General features: G+C 47.5%; 1 protein-coding gene across 2 annotated transcripts in view; it reads right to left on the reverse strand.

Moving 5' to 3' along the window:
- PDRG1 (p53 and DNA damage regulated 1) overlaps positions 1-16,163 on the reverse strand; it is a 38,171-nt gene extending 22,008 nt beyond the window's left edge. Inside the window, exons 1-4 of one of the 2 annotated variants that reach the window (XM_063959112.1) lie at positions 16,102-16,163; positions 9,208-9,280; positions 7,392-7,466; positions 7,224-7,304 (exon numbers count right to left, since the gene is read on the reverse strand). In XM_063959112.1, the coding sequence (XP_063815182.1) occupies positions 7,224-7,304; positions 7,392-7,466; positions 9,208-9,280; positions 16,102-16,146 (274 nt within the window). In that variant the 5' untranslated portion in view covers positions 16,147-16,163. Of the gene's footprint in view, positions 1-7,223; positions 7,305-7,391; positions 7,467-9,207; positions 9,281-15,284; positions 15,530-16,101 lie in introns of those variants that run through there. The other variant, XM_063959111.1, reaches the window with a different exon arrangement.
- Positions 16,164-19,696: the final 3,533 nt, after the last annotated feature.

Here is a 19,696-nt window from a genome sequence, read left to right on the forward strand (position 1 = left end):
TTGAACCTCTTGGTTCAGCTGACCTTAAGTGGCTTTCCCTTAAGGTGGTGTTTCTGCTGGCTATTGCTTCAGCTAGAAGAGTGTCGGATTTGGGTGCCTTGTCCTGTAGTTCCCCATATCGGATATTTCACCGTGACCGGGCGGTTCTTAGGACTCGTCCCGGCTATCTACCTAAGGTGGTTTCTTCGTTCCACCTTAATCAGGAGATTGTAGTTCCGGCACTCGTTTCTCCTGATCTGTCTCCCAAAGAGCGGTCTTTGGATGTGGTACGGGCTCTCCATATCTATGTGAAGAGAACTGCTCCTATTAGGAAATCTAATTCTCTTTTTGTTGTGTTTGGGTTTCACAAACGGGGCAGGCCTGCTCACAAGCAAACTCTGGCCACATAGATTAGAATGGTGATTGCACATGCTTATGTGAAGGCTGGTCTCTCTGTTCCTGAACACATTAAGGCCCATTTTACTCGGTCTGTAGGACCTTCTTGGGCGGCCCAACGTGGTGCGACCCTTGAACAATTGTGCAAGGCGGCTACGTGGTCCTCTGTGAACACGTTCATAAGGTTCTATGCCTTCGATACTGCCGCTTCCCAGGATGCTTCCTTTGGACGCCGGGCTCTTGTGCCCGCTACAGTGCGTCCCCTCCCATAAGGAACTGTTTTAGGACATCCCCATTGTCCATTCCTTGTGGAGCCCAGTGTACCCCGCAGCAGAAAACGAGTTTTATGGTAAGAACTTACCTTTGTTAAAACTCTTTCTGCGAGGTACACTGGGCTCCACAAGGCGCCCACCCTGACGCACTTAGCTTCTTTGGGTTGGTATGGCATTAGCCGCTGACACGTCTCCTGTCGTGAGAATGCGGTGTTGTGGCTACTAACCGTTGTCGTCTCTTTTCCTGCTACTGCATTGGACTGGTTAACTAAAAACTGAGATCCTGTGCAGGGAGGCGGGGGTGATATAGGAGGCGGCGCTATGCATTCTGGGAACAGTCAAAGCTTTGAGCCTGTTGGTGCCTCGGATCAAGATCCTACTCTACACCCCATTGTCCATTCCTTGTGGAGCCCAGTGTACCTCGCAGAAAGAGTTTTAACAAAGGTAAGTTCTTACCATAAAACTTGTTTTTATATTGTGTTTCTTTTACTTGCACACAGATGAAACTTCTGTGTGCTGCGACCGCTGGGCGTTCCATGCTGGGCGGCCTCTAGCACGCAATATAAATTATTTTAAAGCAAGGCGTTGGATGACAGAATATTGTATTATTACGCTAGAACAGCTGAAAAAAAAATAAACGTTAGCATAAGCAAAAACCAAAAAAAAAAATTCAACCAAAAACGTTAAAAAAGTTAAAAGTCAGTAAAAATGTGAATCAACCACACGACTTGTAAGGCTGAATCAATTTGGACAATGTCAGTAATGATCAACCTATATGCAGGTAATACCACTTTCAGACAGAAAAGTCTGAAATTCCCGGCAATTACCCGGCACTTCAATGCCGCGTCGTTTTGCCGGGACCTGCCCGACACCCCCTTTCACACAGATGTGCAAATTACCCTAAGCTTTCTTATTTTATTTTTATAGTCTCTCTTTTTCTTGAGTGATCTTTCTAAAAAGCGTCTTATACGCACCTTAGGAAGAGTCGCTCCAACAACTCTCCGCCGGGTTGCGACAACGCTTACCCACGAATACAGTGCTGTTTCGGCTGGCGTCTGTGTCGGATATACTAGCAGGTCCAGCAGATTTTACCAAGCTGTGGCAGGAGCACGGGTAGAAGGTAAGGTTCCGCTTAGCAGGGGAGAACGGACACAGCCGCACTGTTTTGGGAGGAGACTAGCAAACAGTCGCTGACGCGGCGGCCACCTTGGGTGCACCAGCACTAGGCCTTAGGGATCAGAGGCTCCAGGAATAGTATGAGGTCATGATCCCTAGGGTTGATGTCAGCAGTGGGGAGTCAGACGCTCTTCTGGTCGCCCCTCCCCCCGGTTCATGACCAGTTTCCTCTGAGTCTCCTACCATGAACGGTTTCCCGTTTCCGTCTCAGACGCTGTACATGAAGGGGACCCAGTCACAGCATAGGCGGCTGTGTGACGGGTGTGGCTGTGTTCACTATAGGTTCATGGAGCGGCAGTGTACACTAGCAGCGTCTGGATCCACTCAGCGTTTGCAAACGTATTGATCGGTCCTGAAAGCGAGGTGAGTCTCCCTGTATCCCACTCTACTGAGTACGGGTAATATAGCACCAAGTCTCTATCCACCTTTTTGAGTACGAATAGTTAGATAAGTGCCTATTGCATATGAGTCTGTATACAATTACGGTTGTTTCTTTCGCTATGAGTCTGAATACGGTAGATCGGTTTAAACAGGATTCAGTAATATGTTCTCCTACATACTTGAAATGTAGTTGTAGTTGATGATGTGCTCATATTGCTTATTATACTAATGTATAACGTGACTAACTGCTAGTGTGATTGCTGACTACTATAAATTCTGTCAGGTTTTTTTCTATTCCGATCCTCAATGCTGGTGCATGGGTAGGGTCGGATTGTAGGTCACTTTAAAAAGCTTAAAGTGATTACAGTCCCAATTTGTTTAGTACACTGTGGAAGTGTTGATTATTTATCATGTCTAAGAGCGGCAAAGGTGAGGAAGATACACTCACAGCAACACCAACACTCATATCATGTTTGTCTTGCAAAGCTGTGTTAACCTCTCAGGATCTGGTTCAGGATGGTTTGTGTGCAAATTGTTTTATCTTTCACCAGGGTCTCTTGAAAAATACAAGGCAGATTCAGGTGCAGGTTGATCCACCTTAGTCTATGTTTGCACAGACATTATCCAGTATAGCTGAACGGATAATTATTCCAACTCCTGTACCAGGGATAAGTTACACGATTAACCCTTACATGCAGCTTCCCACCTGCGGTTTATCACTTCCAGCAGCAGCCTCTCAAAAGAAACAGGCTGATAAGCCAGTGGTAAGTAAATCTTCATCCTCACAGGCTACACACATTTCAGATGAGGATTCATCGGAGGATGAAAGCTCAATAAATTTACTTCGGCAAACGAAGAGGAGGAGGAAGGTCTCGGCTCAGTGGATATAGCGGAGTTAAATTAAAGCAATGAAAGCCATTCTATCCTTAGAGGATTCAGCAGAGACTGTGTTGAAAACCAAGGCACCTGTGTTTAAACGTCCCAAAACAGTTAAGACTGAGTTTCCAGGGTCAGATCAGCTAATGGAAATCATGGAAAAGGCTTGGCTATGCCCAATAAGAAGTTTAGAATTCCAATTATCCTCTTCCAGCTGGGGATTGTTTAAAAAGGGAGGTGGCTCCTAAAGTAGATACGCATGTGATTCGATTAGTGCGAAAATCTACATTACCTTTGCCTTCAACATCATTAAATCATGTCACGGATAGGAGAGTGGATGTTTTTTTTTTTTTTAATAAAATGTTTCCTTGTCTGGGGCAGTCATAAGGCCAGCCATGGGTTCAGCTTGGATGGCAAAGACAGTGGCTGCCTGGGCTGATGCATTGGAGGGTTTTTTTTCAATAACATCTAGAGAGCAAATATCCCATATAAAAACAGGCTGCAATATTCTTGGAAGAAGCAGCATTGGATATGGGTACTATTGCCTCCAGGGCATCAGCTTCAACAATAGCTGCTCGCAGAGCAGTTTGGCTACGTACGTGGAAAGCTGATTCAGAATCTAAGAAGGTTTTGGAATCTTTGCCTTTTTCTGGAGATATTCTTTTTGGTAAAGAATTGACAGATATTTTGGAGTCAGAAGCAGACTCCAAGAAGGTAACGTTTCCTTCCACATACAATTTCAAACCTAAAGTTCCGGCTTTTCGGCCCTTTCGGTCTCAAAGAAAAGCTAAAAGGAAAAAGTGATGGCAGGCAGTCCCAATACAACAAGTCTGGTAAGACTAAAAAGCATTGGGCTACCAGAGGACCGGTTGGTTATACAAATAATAAGCAATCAGCCTGATGGTGTGGGCCTCCACATGGGGGATCCCAGGGTGGGTGACCCGACTTCTTCAGTTTGCAGCATTTTCAGTTCCATGCCCTACCTTTTGGGTTAGCCACAGCCCCCAGAGTATTTACCAAGATTATGGTGGTAATGGCAGCTTATCTCCACCAGCAGGGGATAAGAATTTTTCCATACCTCGACGATCTTTTAATCCTGGCACAGTTGCAGGAATTGCTCCTATGTCGGGTGGCTCATAAATTGGGCAAAATCGTCTCTGGTTCCGTCACAGCGCATGACTCACTTGGGGGCTGCACTGGATTCAAGTCTCCAGAGAGTAATTTTACCTCTGAACAAGATATCCAAGGTTCAGTCAAGGATTAAGGACTTGCTACACAGTCAAAAGGTATCCATTCACGCAGCAATGCATGTGATGGGATTGATGGTGTCAACATTCGACATGGTGGAGTATGCACAGTTCCACTCGAGGCCTCTGCAGCATCCGATTCTTGCCAAATGGAATGGGTTGCATCAGACGATAAAAACGCAGACTACGGTTCTTACGATAGAAGTAAGAAGGTCATTAGCCTAGTGGCTACAGACATCTGGGCAAGGGGAGACCCTTTTGGATATCAGATTGGAAAATTCTGACAACAGATGCCAGTCTCCAGGGCTGGGTAGCAGTGTCAGGAAAGTTGTGTTTCCAGGGGAAATGGACCAAGGAAGAAGGTTGCCTGCCAATAAATATATTGGAACTTCGGGCCATATATATGGCACTGATTCAGGCAAAGGACATTGGGGAAAACCAGTTCAAATCCGCTCAGACAATACGACGGCAGTAGCATACCTCAACCATCAGGGAAGAACTCGCATCCGAAAAGCGATGAAGGAGGTAAGTCACATACTAAAGTGGGCAGAACATCATCCAGCCTTGTCCGCAGTGTTCGTTCCGGGAGTCCTAACTGGGAGGCGGATTTTCTCAGTCGACACCAATCAGGCAAGCGAATGGGATCTACACCCGGAGGTCTTCCAGACTCTAGTAGACAAGTGGGGGTTGCCAGAGATAGATCTCATGGCGTCCCGTCAGAACAACAAAGTTCTTGCATACGGGTCAAGAACAAAGGAACCCAGAGCGATCTTTGTGGATGCCCTGTCGGTGAGATGGGACTTTCATTTGGCTTATGCGTTTTCTCCAAGCAAGGAAAGGGTGCCGTGATACTAATAGCTCCGGTTTGGCCCAGAAGGCATTGGTACACAGATCTGTAGAGAATGTCAATGGATGCTCCACTCCTGCTCCCTCAACGCCCAGATCTACTGATGCAGGGTCCTTGTTATCACAGACATCTAGATCGACCGTCTTTGACGGCGTGGCTCTTGAAACCTCTATCCTGAAGTCAAGAGGATTCTCACAACAGGTAATTCAAACAATGCTCAGAGCAAGGAAACCTTCCTCAGCTCGCATTTATCACCGAATATGGCAAACCTATATTCATTGGTGCAGTGAACGGAAAATGGACCCTAAGTCTTTCAGAGTTTCCAGGGTCTTTGCATTCCTTTAGGCAGGAATGGATAAAGGTTTGAAGGTGGCTTCCTTGAGAGTGCAAGTGTCAGCACTGACTGTATGGTTCCAAAAGAAAATTGCCAACTTACAGGATGTGCGTACTTTTTTCCAGGGAATGCTGCGCATTCATCCTTCTTTTGTTCCTCCTACAGTGCCTTGGGACTTAAGTCTAGTCCTGAAAGCCCTTCAAGTTTCCTCATTTAATCCACTTAATAAAGTGGATCTTAAATGGTTGACAGCTAAAGTTCTCTTTCTACTGGCCATGGCGTCAGCTAGAAGAGTGTCAGATTTAGGGGCATTGTCATGTCGTTCCCCATTTCTGATTTTCTATACAGATAAAGCAGTTCTCAGAACTAGATCTAGGTATCTTCCCAAGGTGGTGTCAAAATGCCACCTTAACAAAGAAAATTGTAGTCCCGGCTTTCCAGGTATCGGGCCTTTCTGCGGGAGATGCATCGTTGGACGTAGTCCGTGCCTTAAGAATCTATGTGGATCGTACCAGTGCCATCAGAAAGACAGATTCTCTCTTCATTCTCTACGGATTTCACAAGAGAGGATGTCCTACTGATAAGCAGACACTGGCAAGGTGGCTTCAGATGACGATTTCAGAAGCATATTTCAAGCTGATCTCCCTGTTCCGGCTAATGTCTCACTCTACTCATAAGGTAGGTCCATCTTGGGCAGCACAACGTGATGCTTCAGCAGAACAGATATGCAAGGCAGCAACATGGTCTTTCATTAATACATTCATTAGACATTATGCCATGGATACCTTTGCCTCTCATGACGCTGAATTCGGGCAAAAGATTTTCCTGTCCAATCAGAAGCTTCCCCACCACTAAAATTGCTTTGGGAAATCCCAATGTTATCCTGTGGATAACCTGTGGACCCTGATGGAGAAATATACGTTATGGTAAGAACTTACCGTTGATAACGGTATTTCTCCTAAGTCCATAGGTTCCACAGGGATCCAACCCTGACGCACCCGATTTGAGGATCTTTTTACTCACTAACCTCTTCCTTCTTGTACGGAAGGGTGTGTATGTGTGTTCTTCTCGCCTGATTAGGACTATTTATGATGCTCCTGCCTTGAGCTTTGGGAATACAACCCATTTGCCTGAGCCAGGAGGCGGGGATATATGGACGGGCCCATTGCATGATGGGAGGCCAAAAAGCTTTGACTGATTGGGATATAATGAAGCAACGGCGGATTTGCACCAATGTCACCCTGTGGACTTAGGAGAAATACCGTTATCAACGGTAAGTTCTTACCATAACGTATATTTCATAGAAATACAACTGCAAGCTGTGCCCTGGACACAATTGTAAATTGAGAGATCACATCTAATGTCTCAGTATCATGTATGGTCGCCGTGGATAAGGGAAATGCTATGCTGTCATTCTCTAATGTCTATTGTTTTATTTTATTTTTTATAAAAAAAAGTTCTATAAACAGGTAAATAAGCAGCGTGCGGCCACTTGGGCTACTAGTATTGCTAAAAATCAATGTCAGAGTGCAGAACAAATGGTCTCCTTACAGATATGACAGCATGCAGAAAGCAACCTCTGCCTCTGAATACATAAACAACTTTCCTAGCAAAAGATGAAAGTTGACAAAGCTCATTCACCACAATAGCCCAAATACATCCTGTGAATTTTTATTTGATTTCACTATAAATAACATCTCTCATTAGAAACGTACCTTGTGCCTCATATAACTTGTTCACTTTCACTTTCAGCTGTGTGTGAAGTTTGCTTATTTCTGCATCCAGCTGTTCTTGATCTGTAACAGTTACATTATTAACTTTATAAAACAGATAAACATCCATAATTACTGTCCTCGCCCCACCCGATCCTCTAGTTCTCTCACCTCGCTGAATCATTTCCTTGGTCTTATCTTTTGGGAGATTAATAAACATACTTCCAAAGCAAACAGTCACCGACCCTGAACATATAAAACAATAGCATTACAATCAATATATCCAAGTATTACGTTAGAACATTCCGTAAGAAAACATTTCATATGTTGCAAGAGAGTGCAATAAGTTTCCGTATTCACAAAGATATTATATTTACAAAGTGAAATAAAAATGTGGTTTTTTTTATGTATTTGCCAGAGGAGTGTATGTAAAGTTGCATGTGCTCAAAGCACTTTGTGAAGCTGGACCAGTCTGAAACAGGTTTGACTTCTACATTCTGGATGAAAGTTTGCTCAGGCCAAGCTTTTCGTGGCGTATCAAGTGGATGGATCCCGATGAGATGCCCATCTCCTTCTCTAACTGGGCCACGGTCACACTAGCGTCCATCTCAACTTTTTCTTGCACGGCAGCAACGTTGTCCTCAGTAATGGCGGACACAAGTCGGCTGCAGTGCTCCTCAGTCCATGGATCGTCTCCTGCACCGAAATTCTGCGAAACCACTCAAGCACAGTGATTCTGGTGGTGCTTCCCTTGATAAAAGCAGCTCTCAGTCGGTCAACACTCTCCTACTGCCGCAGACCTCTCTTGTAGTCATGAGATCTAGGGGGTCATTCTGACCTGATCGCACGCTAGGTTTTTTCGTAAGGAGATTGACAGGAAGAAGGCGTTTGTGGGTGTCAATTTACCGTTTTCTGGGAGTGTTTGGAAAAACGCAGGCATGTCCTAGCGTTTGCAGGGCGGGTGTCTGACATCAATTCCGGGACCGGACAGGCTGAAGTGATTGCAAGGGTAAGTTCAGAGCTACTCAGAAACTGCACAAAATGTTTTTGCAGAGCTCGGCTGCACATGCGATCGCACACTTGCAAGGCTAAAGTACACTCTCCAGTGGGCGGAGACTATGAGTTTGCACGGTTGCTAAAAACAGCTAGTGAGCAATCAACTCGGAATGACCCCCCCCCATGTCTCTTCAGTGGTCTCTGTTGAGCTCCATAACTAGTTTGTGAAGGAAGTAAACATGCCAACTTCTTTGGTGTGCAGCCCTGCTTATACACGGTTCTGTGCCTTGACATTTCACAAGAAACTTTAGTCAGAGATTATAGTTCACAACCAGACAGTCAGATTGTGTCTACTCTACCTATGCACTGCACATCCGGAAACGTATTGCACACCCCTCGTAAACCTGGTCCTGTTGCCTGAACACAATGGGATAGTCATATTATTGGTGTAACCAATAGTCATGTACAGACCTCTTCAATTTAGTAAAAACCATAGGAACAATGGGCCTGACACAGAGATGGACAAAACAATGCAAAGCCACTTGCAAACAGCTTTGCATTTTCATCCGATTATGAAGAGGGACATGGAGGAGATGTAGAAGAGTCTCCTGCATGTAGCTGCGATCCTAGCAGCGCAACTGACGTTACAAGCTGGGATCCAACATCGCGACCGGTTCCCAGCACTCTGCTGACCAACTGAAGCGGGAGCTGCGAGGCCAGGAAGTTGATGCTGGATTATCCCCTCCTAGAAAATAGGGGGCGACGCGACCCTGTTTCTGGGTCCACCCAGGTCCACCCAACATTGCTGCCCCTGTCAATCAGGCAGAGGGGAACTGCGGAAGAAAGCGCAAGGCACCGGGCCTGCGATAATCAGGCATCTGTGTGGTGTCCCTCTCTGAATCCAGCCCAATGTGCATTAACATCATACACTACTAGAGTGTGAGAGTGGTCTGCCTTCTTCAGGCATGAACTGTTTACAATCTCCTCTTACCTTGAGCAGTGTCTCTGCTGAGAGCTCTTAGAGCTTCTCTATTCTGATTTCTTTTCATGTCCAGGTCCACAATCTTGAAATATGAAATAATAGGAGGTTATTAGCACAAACCTTATTACGGTCACTTAGATTACATAACCTCCTGTGTAGAACTATCCCTTGCACACGATTCAAGCATTACCCTAAACATCAGTCAATAACCATATCAATTTATAACATTACTAGATTACTTGTAGGCTTCAGATCACATTGCTAATATTGTACTTCTGTTTTACACAGCGTGAGCAATGTTACAGTGTGGTCATATTCTACTCCTGAATTACACAGCATGAGCCATGTTACAGTGTGGTCATAGACTACTCCTGCATTACACAGCATGAGCAATGTTACAGTGTGGTCATATTCTACTCCTGCATTACACAGCGTGAGCAATGTTACAGTGTGGTCATATTCTACTCCTGCATTACACAGCAAGAGCAATGTTGCAGTGTGGTCATATTCTACTCCTGCATTACACAGCCTAAGCCATGTTACAGTGTGGTCATATTCTGCTCCTGCGTTACACAGCCTAAGCCATGTTACAGTGTGGTCATATTCTGCTCCTGCATTACACAGCATGAGCAATGTTACAGTGTGGTCATATTCTACTCCTGCATTACACAGCCTAAGCCATGTTACAGTGTGGTCATATTCTACTCCTGCCATGTTACAGTGTGGTCATATTCTGCTCCTGCATTACACAGCCTAAGCCATGTTACAGTGTGGTCATATTCTACTCCTGCATTACACAGCCTAAGCCATGTTACAGTGTGGTCATATTCTACTCCTGCATTACACAGCCTAAGCCATGTTACAGTGTGGTCATATTCTACTCCTGCATTACACAGCCTAAGCCATGTTACAGTGCGGTCATATTCTACTCCTGCATTACACAGCATGAGCCATGTTACAGTGTGGTCATATTCTACTCCTGCATTACACAGCATGAGCCATGTTACAGTGTGGTCATATTCTACTCCTGCATTACACAGCATGAGCCATGTTACAGTGTGGTCATAGTCTACTCCTGCATTACACAGCCTAAGCCATGTTACAGTGTGGTCATATTCTACTCCTGCATTACACAGCATGAGCCATGTTACAGTGTGGTCATATTCTACTCCTGCATTACACAGCATGAGCCATGTTACAGTGTGGTCATAGTCCACTCCTGCATTACACAGCCTAAGCCATGTTACAGTGTGGTCATATTCTACTCCTGCATTACACAGCATGAGCCATGTTACAGTGTGGTCATATTCTACTCCTGCATTACACAGCATGAGCCATGTTACAGTGCGGTCATATTCTACTCCTGCATTACACAGCGTGAGCAATGTTACAGTGTGGTCATATTCTACTCCTGCATTACACAGCATGAGCCATGTTACAGTGTGGTCATATTCTACTCCTGCATTACACAGCCTAAGCCATGTTACAGTGTGGTCATATTCTACTCCTGCCATGTTACAGTGTGGTCATATTCTACTCCTGCATTACACAGCATGAGCCATGTTACAGTGTGGTCATATTCTACTCCTGCATTACACAGCATGAGCCATGTTACAGTGTGGTCATAGTCTACTCCTGCATTACACAGCCTAAGCTATGTTACAGTGTGGTCATATTCTGCTCCTGCATTACACAGCATGAGCCATGTTACAGTGTGGTCATATTCTACTCCTGCATTACACAGCCTAAGCTATGTTACAGTGTGGTCATATTCTACTCCTGCATTACACAGCCTAAGCCATCAGTGCCGTTTCTTGGGGCGGGCGAGCCGTGCAACCGCAAGGGGGACCCGCTGCGGCACTTCTACGGGTCCTTGCTTCCCCCTCCTCCCTAGTACTCCGCTCAGGGGGCGGAGTTTCACGGAATGATGCGGTTGCGTCGTGACGTCACGACGCAATTGCGTCATTCCATGAAACTCCGCCCCCCAAGTGGAGTACTGATGACAAGAGGAGGGGGAGCCAAGCTACTAGAAGGACGAGGCGGCCGGCGTGAGGAGGGAGAGGCGGGCCGAAGAGCGGAAAGAACCTCTGCAAATTTAAGGTCTCTCTTTCTCTCCCCCTTCCTTCCCCCCACTTGACACTTGCCTGCCGTGATGTGTAAAATGGGGACTCTTGCCTGCCGTGATGTGTAAAATGGGGATTTAATGTATCAAGGGCATTGCGGTGTATGGCATAATATATATATATATATATTTTTTTTTTTTCCCTGTGGTGGTCGTGATCTGTTGGTGCAAGGTCAAAAACTGGGGTGTAAGGTTGTCTTTTCACATAAGGCCACGCCCATTTTAATGAGGCCACACCCCTTTGTCTCATAAGCAATGTCAGTTTGATCTAGGGATGGAGAAACAGAAGGTTGGCAACCGTCAATGTTTCTGGTACATTGGAAAGCATTTCCATTAAAGGCGGGGTTTGTGATGGTTACTAAGCATTGCAAATGCCCAGTCGATGGCTGTATTATCTAGATGCAGCTGTGGATACCTGGAAGCGGTGTCTGCAGCACAGCAGGTTTGTGCATCTGCGAGTTCACACGGCTGACTATAATCAATAGTTATGGCATTGCAAGGAATGTTGTGATGGAAGTATCGCTGCCACTATGCCCATTCCTAGTTTGATCATATTCTGCTCTTACTTTACCCAGCCTGAGCCATGACGCATCATGATCACTTTGTGCTCATGCTTGACCCAACCATAACTGAACCATTTCACATTATCATCATATTATGGATTTGTTTTAGCCAGACTGCAACTTGGCATGGTGCGTATATTACTTTACTCCTGCTTATCCAGCCTGAGCCATGCCACACTGATCACATTACGCTCCTGCTTTACGCAGCCTGCAACATGGCACAGTGCTAATATTCTTCTGCTGCTGCTTTAAACATCATGAGCCTTGTCACAAAGTGATAATATTCTGTTCCTGCTTTACTCAGCTCTAGCCATATCACATTGTGATAAGACTGTGCTTCTGCTCTACCCAGCCTTAGGCTTGTCACAGTGCTAATATTATACCCCTGCTTTATACAACCTGAGCAACATCACAGCGATAATATTCTGTTGCAGCTTCTTGCAGTTCTCAGTAATGTCATTACTGCAGCCTATGGAGGCAGATAGTGCCAGCTGGAAATTTGTTGACATAAAAAGCGGTTATACAGATACGGTGCCCCTTAGACAGGGGCGTATCTACCCATTGGCCAGGATGGCACTCGCCAGGGGCGCTGGCCAATGGGGGGGCGCTGCCTGGAGGTGCCTCCCACGGCCAAGGGGTAGATTTATAGTAGTGCCTGGCTGCCTCACAGAGCAGCAGAAGTCAGGAGAATAGGCGCCTGCACAGTGGTGTAGTGCACCCGTCATTTCAGCGGCAGGTGCAGACAGTGTGCACAACAAGAGGACCCATCAGTTCATCCCCTGTTGTTTCCGGAGCTGCTGTGGCTGATGAGGAGGAGCTAGCAAGCTGGACAGGGGCAGGTCAGCGTCTGCCGTGGTGACTGGTGAGTACCTGGAGGGCCAGAGGCAGGGCGGCGCCAGGGACCCTCAAACTGCATCAACATGATTTCCCCAGACTGGCCCACTCTGTCCCTACCTATCCAGCCAAGCCTTCTGGTAGCACAGAGCCGCAAATCGCGGGTGTTTAGGGGGCGGGGCCTAAATCCACGAGAGCCCGCCCCCATCACAGAGCTCTGTGTGTAGTCAGGTAGTGTCTCTCCCCCCTCTCTTTCTCTCTGCCTGGCCCTCTCCCTCTCCTTGACACTTTCTCTGTCTCTCCCTCACACTCTCACTATCTCTCTCCGACACTGGAGGTCATTCCGGTCCGATCGCACGCTGCAGGTATTTTGCAGCGGTGTGATCAGGTCCAAACTGACTCTGTCTTTATCCATTACACTGTCTCTCCCTCTCTCCCTGACATGGTCTCGCTCTCTCTCCCTGAAATCTCTAGCTGACACTGTCTACTGTATCTCTCTCCCTCTCTATCTCCTTAACTATCTCTCTCCCCCTCTCTTTCTTCCTGACACTGTGTCTCTCTCTTCCTCTCTCTATCTCCCTGACTTTCTCTACCTCCCTGTCACTGTCTCTATCCCCCTCTCTCTCCCTGACACAGTCGCTCTTTCCCTCCCTCTCTCTCTCCCTGACAATGTCCATCTCCCTGACACTATATCTCCCTCTCCGACACTGTCTTTCTCTCCCTTTCTCTACCTGACACTCTATCTCTCTCTGTGACAGTGTCTCTCTCTCACTCTCCTTCCCTGACACTTTCTCTCTCTCTCTCCCTCCCACTCGCTCTCCCTCCCTCTCTGACACCCACTTTCTTTCTTTCTTCCTGCTGCCCTCTCTCTTCTTCTCTCATTTGTTTCTCTCTTTCTCCCTGACACCCTCTTTCCCGATCATCTCTGTCCCTCTCTTTCTCTCATTCCCTCTTTCCATTAAACCCTCTCTCTCTCTCCCTGACCCATCTGTCTCCCTCCCTCTCTTTTTTTTTTTACTCCTTTCTCTTTCGCACCCTGACATCCTTTTCTCTTGCTCTTCTCTTTCTCCCTGATATTCTCTCATTCTCTCTCACCCTGACACCATTTTCTCTCGCTCCTCTCTTTCTCCCTGATATCCTCTCATTCTTTCCTTTTCTTTCCCTCTCTCTCTCCCTGACACCTTTTTTGTCTCACTCTCATTCCCCTCACTCTCTCCTGCTCCTATAAGGGGCATAGTAGTGACAGTGGCGGTGGTGAGGGAATACTCAATTTTGTTGGTGGGGGCCCCCTCTAGCCTTAATATGGCCCTGACCAGGGGTCAAGTGATGGTGCAGCCATAGATCAGGACAGAGGGAGCTGTAAGACATCACTGACTCATCAGGTATGAGCTGCAGGAGAGCATTGGGCAGAGTGAAGCCGCTGCGTAGAGGGCTCCGGAATCCAGATGGTGCCAGCAGAAAGCAAGAAAGAGTAGAGATACAGTGACCAGGAAGGCTCTGAAGCCCTCTCGGTCACTTTTCTATAGATCATTTTTTTTATACGGAACTGACTAGCCACCATGAAGGTCTAGATGCCATAGGCCCAGGGACCTGACTGTCAGGGCTTATGAATAGCAACTGAATAGAAGGAGCCGGGCACACCGCAAGTGACATACATGGCAGTGTGTGCCTGGCAAACGGAGTTTGCAGCTGCATCCAGTTCCGCCCTAGAGCATCTTGTGCTCTGTGCTGTGGCACAGGCTGCACCGCCCTATCATAGTGGAGATGACCTGGAATCTAGAGAGAAGAGGAGTCTGAGGGGCGACAGCAGCAGAAGAAACTTAGAATTGAAAGAAAGCCCCTGGGGAATCCAAACGGGAGAAGCAGGAAAGGGTTAGTGTTTATATCATTATAATATATCCATCATAAAATACTTTAAAAAAAAATATATATTAAATTAATCTCGTAAGTTTTTTGTGTTTTTATGCGTGTTAGCGGGGAAAAACAGGCAAGGTAGAATATGGGGGTGGGGGGCGCCAGACCCTTACTTTGCCAGGGGCGCTTGGACCCCTAGATACACCCCTGCCCTTAGACTTGATTACATTGTACTTATATTTCATTATACCAATGTTACAAATGAATATCTTGGAACATATTTGCCACAATGCACTGTGCAGTCTAGATAGGATCTTCATGCTCTAAAAGTAACCATGGGTCTTCAACCTGTGGCACTCCAGCTGCTGTGGGACTATACTTCCCAGCATGCCCTGGCACAGTCTTGCTATTAAGGCACGCTAACACTGAGGCAGGGCATGCTGGGATGTGTAGTTCCACAGCAGCTGGAGGGCCGCAATTAAATGTCAAAATATTAATTTATTTCAATAAACCACAAGAATAAGAACATGGCTCCCAATACGCTCAACATGAGGCTCTGTAATGCACTTATGCTTAACATTAAAAGAAAAAAGGAACGTTAGTTATCCTCTAAGTTATATAGACACAGGGCAGCTCTTCTGTACATCGTAAAATTCAAATAAGCCTGTCATAGGATACACCAGGTGCAGCCGATCTCATACTGCCACTGTTACCTGCCGCCTGTCCACCAGCACATCCTCCGCTCTCCTCTCCACCTCCTGGAGGTATGCCAGCACCCTATCCGGCTCCATCCTGAGACCAGCAATGGAGAGTACACACAGTGAGGGAAGCTGGTCTCTCTTAACGCTGTATTCACAGCATACCGAACACACTATTGAAAAAGCTGACTGCTCAGAACTCTGGGTGTACAACTTATATTTACTCTATATCTAAGTAAACGGACATTTTGTCGGAGACAATGCGTCGCTTTATTTATAGCAGAAACGTAGACAAAATGGCCCAGGGACATAAGCACATTGACGTGACCAGATCAGTGCGGTCTCCAGTGTCAACAGGAAGATTTCTCGTTTGTATAAATGAATAGGCGCCCTCCGGTCGAAGCGGTGGAAGAGAGGCTAGGCTAGCTGCCGCAGCATCACGCCAGACCACCCCGGTATCTACAGTTACGATGTGTCAGTCGCCTGTGATTGGGCCCGGCTGTGTGCAGTAAACTATATGTCCCATGATGCTCCGGAACGCTCTACGGGTGGGCGCGCATGCGTGGCCCTAGATTATTATTAGAGGAGATTATACAGTTATACTAAATTGAGTGAGTAAAGTAAACCATCACTCAGTGGTGAGTATGAAAGATCCTGTAGTAAGGAGAACTTTCTTTAGCGGAAATTGCCATCGCCATTGGTGTGGTTGCCAACGCTTGGAGCGGTTTTGCAAGCCATCAATGGTAACAGAATGTGTAATGTAGTACCACTGATGATATTAACCATTAGCGGGTCACACACACGTGCATGTAAATACGTAAGTCATACTTGCCTCCTGCTGTACTAGTGATCCGAGCTGCATCCTAGGACGCAGCATCAGATTAAACCACCCACTATCGCAGGGGTGGGCAATTATTTCAGCTGGGGGGCCGCATAACACTTCCAGCGAATATTCGAGGGCCACACACAAAATACTCAAAAAGAGATCCCTTTTTACATATTATGGCAGACAGCGTGCCCTTTTTACACATTACGACAGACAGCGTCCCCTTTTTACACATTACGACAGACAGCGCCCCCGTTTTTATACATTACGGCAGACAGCGCCCCCGTTTTTACACATTACAGCAGACAGCGCCCCCGTTTTTACACATTACGGCAGACAGCGCCCCCGTTTTAACACATTACGTCAGACAGCACCCCCGTTTTTACACATTACGGCAGACAGGGCCCCCGTTTTTACACATTACAGCAGACAGTCCCTACCCCCCTTCCCCCCCCTCCCCTAAATCCATATTGCAGTTTTTAACTCCCCTCCCTCCCCACCCCTACACCTATATGGCAACTTAAGCAGTGATCCAGGGGCTGGCTGGACAGGGGGTTTACCTGTTTGTCACAGTGGCAGACAATCCCCGCTGTCCGATGATCTGCGCTGCTGCCGGCCGGAGTCACTGCTGATGTGGCCTCTCCTGCTCCCGCTCACAGCCCGCTGCTTCCTCTCCTCACTGGCCGCCGCTCCTCGGCCGCCACTCCATCTCACTGCAGTGCCCGCCCCCCGTGCCGCCCAGCGCATGATAACAGAGGAAATCCCGGTCAGCTGACCCTGTGACGTGACCGGGATTTCCTCAGTGGCGCCGCGTCTGAGAGCAGTGCAATGACAAGCGGCATGTCGGGCCGCTTGTCATTGCACTCTGGTGGGGCACAGCGGGCCAGGCAGGATCGGTCTGCGGGCCGCATCCGGCCCCCGGGCCGCCTGTTGCCCACCCCTACACTATCGGGTAGTTTACGGCACCCGTGGTGCCGTGCAAACCGCCTGTTGCAGAGACCAGGAAATCTCCGTCCTACTACAGAGATGGTAGATGCTAGAGTCAAGTGGGTAAGGGACCTTTTCCGTAAGGGGGAGGAGTTATGACACAAGGGGGAGGAGCTATGCCAGCGGGATAGTTCCTCTACTATCCACGCCACCAACTATTACCTTTAGTAATCAGGTGGCGAGCGGAGCGGAGCAAGCCACCGAGCCCGAAGCGTGGCGAGCGAAGCGAGCCCGCGAGGGTACTTTTCGGGTACCCTGTTAGCCCGTAGCTCCTCCTCCTGGTGACGTGTCTCCTCCCCTAGATACGTCAGAAGGTCCCTTCTCCCACTCCGAAATAGAATCAACCCTACAGAGATCCCTGGCCCCTTCCCACCCCCACAACATCAGCGACACACCTCCGTTTTCAAAAAACAAAGGCCGTCACCGCACACTCCCCGAAAACAAAATGGCATCAGACTGTCAATTAAAGACAGTCATTGCAGCAGGACCCATTTGCACACACGCAGAATGGGTCATGTGCTTAGGACCAAAAATCTGTACTTGTCGCTGATCGTTGCAGGAACAACTGCACCTGAATGGTTCCTTAGCTGCAGTACTATGGGGGCTTTTAACAGAGCCAATGAGCATGTGCAGTTTCCGTCCTGTGTGTGTGCGCCTGGCCAATGGGATTGGATTGACAGGCAGGACATTCGCGGGGTGGCAATATGGTGTTGCGGGGTCATGTCGATAAGAACTGGGCGGGGCAGCGCTGTTTTCAGTGCGTCGCACGCAGCTGCTCAGAAGCTTTCGCAGCCAGGCTGCAAAGGCAGTGGATCGTCCACAGTTGCTGTGACCGCAATTAAACTGCGGTCGCAGGTGCTGGGCAGGGTGTTCAGCATGCAGGGCGGCCTTGCCCTGCGATGGTTGACCCCCAGCATGCGAAAGAAACCTATGTCTGCAAGCTCTTTTTTTTCTCTTAAAGTTTGACCCACGGCTACCATCAGTGGTTGGAAACTATGTCTCGACCATTGATGATAAAACTTTTAAATAATGGTTAACAACCATCAATGGCCATCCCTATTACAAGCGGGCAGGGAGCTCTATATGAGTTGCCAGACATGCATCCAGCTTAGCATGTACAAAAAGTATAGAGAATAAAAAGTGTTCTAGTTGAAGTCCTCACGGCCATGTTGAGATGTTTATCTGATGAGAGAAAACACATGATTAGTGTGCACAGGGTTTAAAGTGGTCATGGAGAAGTGGTGGAACTCATTTACCCCGCCATCTACCCCCCCAGCCCACACATTAAGTAGAGCAAGGGCCATTGCTAGTGTTTTCAGCACACCCTGCAAACTATAAATTAGTGCCCTACTTCCCATATTTTATAAAGGGACATTGATCTCACAAAGAAGCAGTGTGATCACACAATAGTACCCCCAATTCAAAAGACGCCACACCGTAGCACAGTCTTATTCACATTACACTGCATGTAGTGCCCCTGATTCATATTACACCACATAGTAATGCCCCTTATAATGTTTACATCACTCAATAGTGCCCTTTATTCACGTCGCGCTACACAATTGTACTCTTTGTGCACGTTATACCACTCAGTAGTGCCCCTTATATTCAATGCCACACTGTAGTAATGCCCCTTATACACAATTCCCACAGCAGTAGTGCCCCTTACCCATAATGCCCACAGTTGTAGTGCCCCTTACACATAATGACCATAGAAGTGCCGCTTATACACAAAATTCCCACAGTAGTAGTGCTGCTTATATACAGAATGCCCACAGTAGTCATGCCCCTTACACATAATGCCCACAGTAGTGCCCCTTATACACATCTCTGTCACTCCAGCAGCTCAAAACCTGTGTCCCTCCAGCAGCTCCATGCCCTGTATACTTACAGCAGCTTCCCCACCTCTCTTGTCCCTCCAGCCCCCTCTCACCTTGTATTCAAGATGCACAGAGCCTGCTCCTCTTCATGGCTCTTCTTCACTTAAGCAGCGGTGACAGCGTGACATCCATACACCATGCCACAAAAAGGAAGCCACTGAGACCTGAGGAGGGGATGAATGCTGTCCAACAGACACAGTGTGTGTGAGCACCAGGAGGGGTGGGCTGTTGATGGAGGAAGACCATGGAGCCACCAGGACCTGAGGAAGGGGGAGGTGGCTGCAACTCATCAGTAACACTAACATCGCCTGCATCATTGATTGATGTAGGTTATGGGGCAAGCTTTTCTGTTGGAATTACTGTGCAGGGCAATGGAGAAGGTGGAACTAGTTCCCCTTACCATTACAGGGGGTGGAACTCAGTTCCACCTCGCCCCCCCCCTTCCCCACTTTAACCCCTGCATGTGCACAAGTTCTATCTAGGGGTCTAATTCAGATCTGATCGCTGGGCTGCGTATTTTGCTGCCCTGCGATCAGGTAGTCGCCGCCAACAGGGGGAGTGTATTTTTGCTGTGCAAGTGTGCGATTGCATGTGTATCAGAGCTGCACAAAATGAGTTTGTGCAGTCTCTGTGCAGCCCAGGACTTACTCTTCCAGTGCGAATGAATCCTGCTGATCAGGGCCGGAGGTGATGTCAGACACCATCCCTGAAAACGCTTGAGCCTGCTTGCATTT

The sequence above is a fragment of the Pseudophryne corroboree genome, chromosome 3 (genome assembly GCF_028390025.1).
Source record: "Pseudophryne corroboree isolate aPseCor3 chromosome 3, aPseCor3.hap2, whole genome shotgun sequence".
Lineage (NCBI taxonomy): Eukaryota > Metazoa > Chordata > Amphibia > Anura > Myobatrachidae > Pseudophryne > Pseudophryne corroboree.